The 10,433-nt window shown below is 31.8% G+C and overlaps 1 protein-coding gene across 1 annotated transcript; it reads left to right on the top strand.

Annotated features, from left to right (window-relative positions):
* Positions 1 to 1,653: 1,653 nt before the first annotated feature.
* rdgB (retinal degeneration B) lies at positions 1,654 to 10,130 on the top strand. The gene is made up of 2 exons (XM_085203804.1): positions 1,654 to 1,783; positions 2,238 to 10,130. The coding sequence occupies exon 2, from the start codon at positions 2,275 to 2,277 to the stop codon at positions 5,785 to 5,787; it is 3,513 nt and encodes a 1,170-aa protein (XP_085059930.1). The 5' UTR covers positions 1,654 to 1,783; positions 2,238 to 2,274; the 3' UTR covers positions 5,788 to 10,130.
* The last annotated feature ends 303 nt before the right edge of the window (positions 10,131 to 10,433 follow it).

The following is a 10,433-nucleotide window of genomic DNA, read 5'->3' as shown; positions in this document are numbered from 1 at the left end:
TGGATTACTTTGGAACACACTAGGACTAAGTTCTCTCAGCATAGTACTTACACACGTACCTATTAAGGATACATATAGAAAAGAAAATTAGACAATCTCATGATAGATTTCTGATGAAAAGGTGAAAATCAAAATACGTGTGCCCCTCTATTCAATGTACCTAAACAAGCGCGGAGTGAGCAGTCACTATTTTTTATGGAAGAAAAACAATATATAGTGATTGCCATTGCGACCTGAATATTTGATATAGATTTCAGCGTCAACGCGATCTTGAGATTAATGTCTTTATTCGGATAACAAAGTGATCCTAGAAGGATACCTACTGTCACTTTTGTGTAATAATCAATTTAATTTATAATATTTTGGAACTATCATTATACAAAAATTGTAAAATTTCCAAAATAGTCTTGTAAATATAGTAACAGAAAATGTACCATGAAAAGATAAAAAGACCTTTACACGGACAAATTTGTGCAAAGCTAAAGTCCAAAACCCCTGAAAAATGGAAAAGTCAATGGACTCGAACCCACAATCGGCGGCCGGAGTAATTTTTAATACAAAATAATCGTTTTTGAGATAAGTATCTATACGAATTTTACTTTCTACAGTGTTGTTCGACTAAACCCGTCAATACGACTTAAGTATTTAAATAAACAGTATGTGTACAATAGTATTGTAAATACGTTAAATATATTGCATAAAACTCTTTGAATTATCACAATAGATGAAGGTTTCAAATATTTTCTATTAGATATAAAATTTTAATATAGGTAATTTAATTTTAATCTAAATATTTTTATGATTTAATATAACTAAAACTAGATTAGCTATTTAGCGAATCAGTGAAGACTTAACAAGTAACAGCGACAACTGATATCGATTTTCCTGTGTCCATCCTGTAAAGGACATCTATTCATAGTAACAACTGTAAGGTTAAATAAATTGCGGCTATTTTTATTATTCTAGTAATATGATATTTAAAAACGCTTATTAAATATTTATCATAAAACTTTGGATTTGTGATATTTTATTCCTATAAGTGAGTAGTTATTTTGTGACCGGCCAATCAATTTAAAGCAGACGTTTATATAGTCTGGATACACATTTTAATATATTCGTCTTAATATTCGTATACTTATATAGCGAATGAATTTGCTTAAAAGATATAATTCGAATAATAGCTTTGTTTGAAAAATATAAATAAAAAATAATTCCTATTCAGCTATGAGTGAATGTATTAAAAAAACTTAGAAACAATAAAATATACATTAATTTAGGTATATAACACATGCAAAGTGTGTTGAATTGGAAACAACAAAATAATACTATAATATATATCTATTTAGTATAGAATAAAACAAAGCCCATACTATGAATATGGCATCTTACTATACGATATTGTAAAAGATATCAATAACGTTCCGATTCACGAATCTGTATAAGATGGATATTATTTTACACTAGTAATATTACTTTATTTTATTTATTTTCTTGGCTATTTTTACAATTTAATTATATTAATAGTAATATTTTATTATATTGTAAATATTTAAATACAATATATAATATTTGATGTGATAAATTTATGTAATTTATATAAATGGAATGGTGCGTGAACCGGTGTGGTATTGAAAATGTTAAATGTCAAAGTTCATTTGTATAGTAGAGTAGATATGGGTTTGTGAACGATTTTAATTATGTTTCTAATAAAATGCTTTGTTAATGAGTGAAAATATTCATATTGAAAAACCATGCCGCTGTAAAAACTTGAAACAAAGCTAAGGTAAGAGTTAAGCTAAGGTGAAGTGCACGAAAGACATACATTATATTGAATTATAGAATTGTGTTGCGTAGTTTTTTTTCAATTAAGCTAAAGCAATTGATTTTTTGTTTTTAAAAAAATACAAGTTAAACGAGAAAAATATTGATAACGCATATATAAATTGAATTTTGTGTATAGCATAATTACTGATAAAATTATGAACTAATACTGTTTATGTGGTAAAATGAATGATATACAATGTTATTTTCATAACTGCGGATTTTTAACTTAAATTAATTTAATTCATTGAGGAGAGATTTAAAAAATATATTTAATATATATGCAAAATTCATCAAAATCATTAATTTTAATATTTATTACATGTAATTACCAGTAATAAAACATTTATAACTATACTAAAGAAAATCGTTATACATTGATTTTAGTTCTACAAAAATATGATTTATTGTTTCAGAGCATATTACCCAAACAACACTACTTAGACAATCAAAATGTTGATAAAAGAATACAGAATACCTTTGCCTCTGACTGTAGAAGAATACCGCATAGCTCAACTTTATATGATTGCAAAGAAAAGCAGAGAGGAAAGTTCAGGGGAAGGTAGCGGTGTGGAAATAATTGTTAATGAACCATATGAAAATGGACCTGGAGGACAAGGTCAATATACTCAAAAAATATACCATGTTGGTAGCCATTTACCTGGATGGTTCAAGAGTTTATTACCAAAATCAGCTTTGACAGTTTCTGAAGAGGCATGGAACGCTTATCCTTATACAAAGACTAGATACACTTGTCCATTTGTTGAAAAGTTTTCTTTGGAAATTGAGACCTACTACTTTGCTGACAATGGCCATCAAGATAATGTCTTCAAATTAACTGGGAGCGATTTAAAAAATAGAATAGTTGATATTATTGATGTTGTCAAAGACCAACTTTATGGAGCTGACTATATTAAGGAGGAAGATCCAAAACTTTTTGTTTCTCAAAAATGTAATAGAGGACCTCTAACTGATTCTTGGCTGGAGGAATATTGGCATGAAGTACAAGGCAAACAACAACCGTTACCAAATGGTAAGTCTTTAATGTGCGCATATAAGCTCTGTCGAGTAGAATTTAGGTACTGGGGTATGCAAACAAAATTAGAAAAATTTATACATGATGTGGCATTAAGAAAAACAATGTTACGAGCCCATAGACAGGCTTGGGCATGGCAAGATGAATGGCACGGTCTAACCATGGAAGATATAAGAGAAATAGAAAGACAGACACAGTTAGCCTTGCAAAAAAAGATGGCTGGTGAAGCTGGTGAAGATACAGACCTTTCAGAAGAAAATTCTAAATCACTTGCAGCTACTATGAGTAGTTTAGAAAAGAATGAAGATACAGCAAGTCCTGTAGTTGCTAAGAAAAGTAATGCTGAGAAGAGAATCCAAAAACAACTGAGCCCTGAAAGTACTCCTCCTTCAGAAGCTAAGTCGGCAAAATCAAACCTTAGGTCATCATCTTCAGGTTCCCTTAAGAGTTTGCAGACACAAGTTGCAAATTGGCGTATGGAGACATTAGTTAGAGAATCAGAAACAGAAACTGGGTCTGAAGACGAATTTTATGACTGTGAGTCCTCTTTTAATAAATGGTCATCTATGTGTTCCCTCGACGAAGCAGATATAGATATATCGCCTACACTCGGTGATCAAACTCAAGATGATAGCATTTTTAATCCAACATTTTTAAAACGTGTCACCTCCGAAAGAGGTTCGCGCCGAGTAATGACTCTTCAAAGTCATCAAAGTATAGATGGGTGTCCTGATACTCCTGTCCATAGCTCTTGCCCCACAACAGTTTTAATTTTAGTATTTCATGCGGGTAGTGTACTTGATGCAAATATAGATATGACTGCAAAAAAATCTGATGTTACGACATTCAAAGGAGCTTTTGAGTCAGTTATGCGACAACACTATCCTACATTAGTTGGCCATGTGACAATAAAATTGGTTTCGTGTCCGTCAATTTGTACGGAGGCACTTGGAGTATTGTCGACTTTAAGTCCTTATAGCTTTGACTGTTCACCCTCTACAGTCGAAACTCCTTCGTTGACTAATGATCTTATACCAATTGGCGCCATTCCTCTTATAGCTACATCTTCTCCTGAATATCATGAACATGTAACAAAAACAATAATATCTGCTAATATGGTTTATAATGAATTTATTAGATCAGAAGATGGAAAAGGTTTTAATGGACAAGTTTGTATTGTAGGAGATAGTATGGGTTCAGTGCTTGCTTATGATGCCTTATGCCGAACTATGCAATACCAGTCACGACATGACAGTGAAAATAGTATTCTCGATACGGAGATAATGATTCCGAATGAGCCGGTGGAATATTATTTGAACAAATCACACCTTCAAGCTCCTTCACCCCGAAGAAGGTCTTCTACAACTAGTGAAAATCAAACAAAATTAGAATTTGACGTTAGTGATTTTTTTACATTCGGAAGTCCACTGTCGCTTATTTTGGCTTCAAGAAAAATATCAGACGATAAATATAAGGATATTGTAAAACCACCAGTACAGCAAATATTTAATTTATTTCATCCAACTGACCCCGTGGCGTCCCGGCTTGAACCGCTATTGTCGGCACGATTCACAAATCTTCCACCGATAAACGTTGCCAGATATGCTAAATACCCTTTGGGAAATGGCCAGCCCTATCACTTAATGGAATTGATCCAAACCCATCCAACATTATTTGGAGATCATTTACAAATGCCTCCCACTCCAGTCCTTAGAAGATTATCTGAAGCCTCAGTACAGAGTACAGTTAGTGGACTAGTTGATAACATTCCATTAATTACTATGAACGCACTTCAACAAAAATGGTGGGGTACAAAACGCTTAGATTATGCCCTTTATTGTCCTGAAGGATTAGCAAATTTTCCAACAAATGCACTTCCTCACTTGTTTCATGCCAGTTATTGGGAAAGTTCCGATGTAATCGCTTTTATATTACGACAAGTTGGGCATTTCGATTTAGCATTATACAATCAGTCAGAAGATAAGGAGAGTGCAATGTTTAAGCCAGGTCAAGATAAGGAAAAATGGATGAGAAAAAGAACTTCTGTTAAGTTAAAAAATGTTGCAGCTAACCATAGAGCCAACGACGTTATAGTGATGGAAGGCTGCCAACAAACATTTTCAGCAAGATTTATGTATGGGCCACTAGATATGATTACTTTAACAGGAGAAAAGGTTGATGTACACATGATTAAAGATCCACCTGCTGGAGAATGGACCTTATTAGCTACGGTGGTTACTGACAAAACGGGACGTATCGCTTATACATTGTCTGATAAGCAGAGTGTTGGTTGTGGGATATATCCAGTTAGAGTAGTGGTGCGAGGAGATCATACAAGTTGTAACTTCCATTTGGCGGTCGTCCCCCCACAAACAGAATGTGTTGTTTTTAGTATTGATGGGTCATTCACAGCCAGCGTATCGGTAACTGGCCGAGATCCTAAAGTTAGAGCCGGTGCTGTTGATGTAGTACGCTTTTGGCAAGACTTGGGATTTTTGATACTTTATATAACAGGAAGACCTGATATGCAGCAACGGAAAGTGGTGTCCTGGTTAGCCGAGCACAATTTCCCACATGGTTTAGTATTCTTTTCTGATGGATTTTCCACAGACCCTTTAGGACATAAAGCGGCGCATTTGAATAATTTAATAACAGAACATGGTGTGATTTTTCATGCTGCCTACGGTTCTGGTAAAGATATAAGCGTATATCACAATTGCGGATTGCCAGCGAAGCAAATCTACGCTATAGGGAAAATAAGTAAGAAGTATAGCAATATGGCTACAACACTGAGTGATGGTTACGCTTCTCACTTGGCCGACCTGAAGCAACCTGGAGCAGTGCGACCGGCGAGGGGCAACGCGCGTCTGCTCGTCCCGCGGCGCCTGTTGGCGCCAGTCAGCGGTATTTCGTCACGAGGACGTCGATAAATTTTTCACTTATCTCGTGTTTATGAGGTAAGAAACTAATTATTACATATAGGAATCTCCCTTTTCTTTACTACGATTAAAAAATTATTTACATAAAATATTTAATACTAATATTTTCGTCCGTTTCAAGTCAAATGTCTATACTATATCAGAATTATATTTTTTCATGGCATATAATATGTATTAATGTTAGTGTAATAGAGAAAAAAAAATGTAAAAGATGTTTATAATCGTACAGTACCGTCAACAAGTCGCAGATTTTAGGATTTTTCTTACTTTGAACATTTTCATTCCGAGTGAACAATGCGCATAAGTTCGAAAAACCTAACTTCAGGAGGCCACGACTTGTTGGGCGTACTGTAAACAGTTAGTTTATTGTCACTGTGTACCTTACTAATTTACTATAGTATTGTCTATATTGAAGTTATGTATTTAAATTCGATTGAACTAATCGTTATAGCATGTAAAACGTATTGTTAATCCATTTGTAAGGCTGGGATTCTCTTGTTCGGTGTTAGAATATTTGATATACACGACTACACGCTTATAACTCGTATAAACTTTTAATTCTATATATTTAACTATCAACAAGATTACACGTTTATATGATGCGATTAGAAGGTTTTGCGGTTAAAATTTAGTAATTTTCTTTGTTGAGAGATCATCTCTCGAGATATATCAATATGTTTCATAGTTCAAGATATTTCGTAGATCCTGAATGTTACTATTTTTGGATTTCTTTTTATGTATAATACTTATATACCTACATTGTATTAGAACGTTAAAGTATATTCATATTACATATAAATGTAGCATTGACTGTCATGACGTTATTTCAATAACTTAAATTAATTTTAGTATTTAGGATTAATATTCTTGATATTCTACTACATTTTTGTTCCTTTTGTTCATTTAAAATATTTAAATTAAACTAAGAAAATTCAACGTTTGTGGAAATATTGATACAGTATATCTCGTTATGAATGTAATTTTGTTGTAGTTTTAAGGAATTTTAAAAGTTGACCACGCTTACTTTCTAAATCAGCTCTTGTAAAAGTAATTTATGCGTGTAGAAACTACTATTTAAACCTTTTTTAAACACTTATTTAAAGATAAAAAACTTAAAACTTAGCTTTTTTCGAGAATAAAAACATAATGGATGGTGGGTGATAATATCATAAACTCAATAACTTTAAGAACATTAAAGTACCTATCTTACTTATTATCTGTATAGCTATAAGATTTATGCATTTTTATTATATAATATTATTGGCTTTTAAGTTAAAATTCTCTTTTCTCTTGTTCGTGTAAATAAAATGTTTTTTACGGTGTTACTCTGGCCGATGTAAATCTATACATATAATAAAATTGTAAGTGATCGCTGTCTGTACATGGAAAATATATATTATTAGGAGTATATATCAATGTAATAGAATCCAAAACAATGGTTTTTGAAATATTTCTTTGTCTGCGCGTTTGTACACGCTAATCTCAGAAACGGCTTAACCATACATATTTTGGCAAATTAACAGTAAATTTTTGTTTTACTTAAATCGGTTCATAAATTTTAAAAAAATATTATATTAATATTAAATATTAAATTCGACAAAATTAGTACAAAATACTGAAAGTTTAGTTTTCAATGTAAGGATATTGTTTTTAAACGAAAGTAATACAAATTAGTTAACAAATAGTTGTTTAGTCCAAGCGGGCGAAGCCGCGAGCAAGTCTAGTGTTCAATAAAATCAATATTTTATTAATCGCGTTATGATATTCTAAAGTAAAAGATACACTCTTCCCGCATGAAGTTACCCAATGTTTTAGTCAATTATATTATAAAGAAAAGTACAAAACATTTTCAATATATAATTTTGACATTATATTTTAAAAAAACTGCAGTCAGATTACACTAGTAATAATTAGATTGATATTTTAAAATTTACATACTTATGTGAAGGAATGGTATTTTAGTTGTCAGTTAAATAATAATATGTAATATAATATTGATATAATAATAATATGCTGCTAGTCCCGTGGGAACTGAAGGCTTGAGTGTTCCGCACAGAACAATATAGATAACAACTGACGCTGTTCACGATCAATAACTACTGAGATGATAATAATAATTATTAAATAAAGTTGCGCTCGCTCTATATCCCGAATATAGTACGGTAGACAGAGGGAACCTAGTGTTAAGACATTCCGTTAAGACACTCTTCTTACCAGAGCGAAGAAATAAGAAATTGGTCCTTCGAGTGGGATCGTACCAACAAACGTAGCTTTTAAAATCTGACGCTGTGCTGTTGCGTCACGACGCCCTCTTGCGGTTACACTGCTCTGATAGACAGGGCGGCGTTGAGTTCCGCAAGATGCAATGTATCGGAAACTGAGCGGAAAATAATGATCGTAGTATCTTAACACTAGATTCCTTCTACGCGTGGAAAAGCAAAGAGCTGCTAATTAAGTTATAAACTAGCTATGTATATTTGCCACCATCTGCTCACTTAATGCGTGGACTAAAATAGTTCACGATGTAAAACTGTTTGTGTTACGGGCGCATCTGCTTAGTGTAGCATAACTTCCATGAATATTACAAGAGTATGTTTAGAATTATTGTAAACGTTGCATTTTCATTGCGTTATAAATATCATGAGTAAGAACACAACATATGAATATTTTACATTAAATTCATTTATACAGATGATAAAAATGTATATTCCGGCAATCGAAGTATTTTTATTTATATATTTTTTTACTTATAGTTGATTCAATTCCATTATATAAACATTTTATTTATATTTTAGACGTATAGGTACTTACGTCCACTTCTGATATTAATTTACTAACAACAGCAGTCGTTAAAATCTCACACACCGATATATTATAATTATATTTATTATTATTTATAAATTTTACGCTTATTTATTAATAAAAATATACATTTATATCTAGATATAAGTGTTTTCTAGATATAACCTTGTATATTGATCGTATTCCTTGTCCGTTATTGTCAGTATTCTAATCACTAATTCGCAACCAGTCAGTATTTAACTTCAAAGCCATACATAGTTTATTTGCACTTATCTATTTGCACAAATAGTTATTTCGTACATTACCTATTTAAGTATAATTATAGCAAGCAAGTAAACTGCAGCTCGATATTACAGTGGTATATTTTTTAATTAACTATTAAATTAATATTGAAATACGTTTACATACCAGCGCGTTTAGTTAATTTTAATTTGTAATTAATTTTCAATTAGCATAATTAATATTTTTTAGCTTCATACTCTATCCCGTACATAGCGGGATAAGCAGATGGGAACTTAGTATTAAAACACTTCGTTCTCAGTCTTCCGTTTCCCGCTTTTCGCCGAATTATGGAGATGCGTGTTGAATGGCTGAACTCAACGCCGCGTTTTTCCTCGAACAGAGTGAAGTGATTAAAATAATAGAGTGGGAATGGAACCCACAGCCTCTAGCGTTTACAGTCACACTCTATTGTGTCATTACTAACAATTCTTATCCCATTTACTTCTCTTCGCGTGTTGATAAGGAACTGTTGACCTGGGGAGCATACTCTTCATATGGCTTCCATAGTGAGGTCGGCTAACAAAATGTGGTATATACAACGGAATCCGATCAATAAAGATTTATAGTAGAAACCCTATGATCTACTTGTGATCTAAATTCTAAATATAATATAGTTAGAAAAGTGTCCCCGGCTTTACATTTCACTTTATAATATCGACTTAAAGTGGTAATGAACGAATTTGATATTACTTTAGCCCGTTTCACCTATTTTCAACGATAGATTTTAAAGTATATTGTTGTTTAGGTTAGCAGTTAATCTAAATGTTTTGATTTCAAGTAGTTTTAGGGTAATGGATATTATTTATTTAGATATTTGAATGTATTAGAATGTTGATAGTGAAATACATACCTAATGGTGACAGTCTGCTTGGAGAATTAAACTGATTTCATTGCTTAATATACAAATGTTTGACAAAACCATTTAATATTAATATTTAAAAAAATATAATAATTAAACATAATATTTTAAGAAGCAAGTTTAATTTTATTCTTACAGTTCAAATTATTCCACTATTATAATATGTTTAAAAAGAATAAACATTTTGGTCATAAAATTTTATAAATTACTAATTGTTGTTAGGCGAGATTATTAAATGTAGAAAATTTCTGATATATTTACTTTACATGTTTAACTTGTATGTTATTTTTTATTCTTCCGAAAAGTGCTGTGCTAGTTTGAATTCCTTTTGTATTTAATATATTTGATGTAACTATGTGTGAATAAATAAATTATTGTTGTTGGCTCTTAACATTTTTTTTATCATTATTATCCATTAAAATTAATCATTGAAGGAGAATATAGGAGAGAGAATATATATACTGGAATTTTAATTACAATTTGGGCATCTACAAGGTGAAATACATTTCAATTAAATGATGGCCGTCGTGGCCCAGGGGCACAAGCGTGTGATTGTAAACGCGACGATTATAGCTTCGATTCCTGCAAGAGCAGGAAGCAAGAACTTATATGATGTTCGGATGTTTATACCAATATAATAAAATTTATTTCAACTAAAAATCAATTTCTAAATGACTAATAAAAATATTAAAGA

The sequence above is a fragment of the Heliconius melpomene genome, chromosome 19 (genome assembly GCF_056956725.1).
Source record: "Heliconius melpomene rosina isolate 202511_hmr_F chromosome 19, ASM5695672v1, whole genome shotgun sequence".
Classification (NCBI taxonomy): domain Eukaryota; kingdom Metazoa; phylum Arthropoda; class Insecta; order Lepidoptera; family Nymphalidae; genus Heliconius; species Heliconius melpomene.
Note: the sequence above shows the minus strand (reverse complement) of the source record. Positions and strands in the feature narration are given on the sequence as shown.

Coding starts and splice junctions, on each gene's coding strand:
- rdgB (XM_085203804.1), top strand. CDS start 2,275: ATGTTGATAAAAGAATACAGAATACCTTTGCCTCTGACTGTAGAAGAA.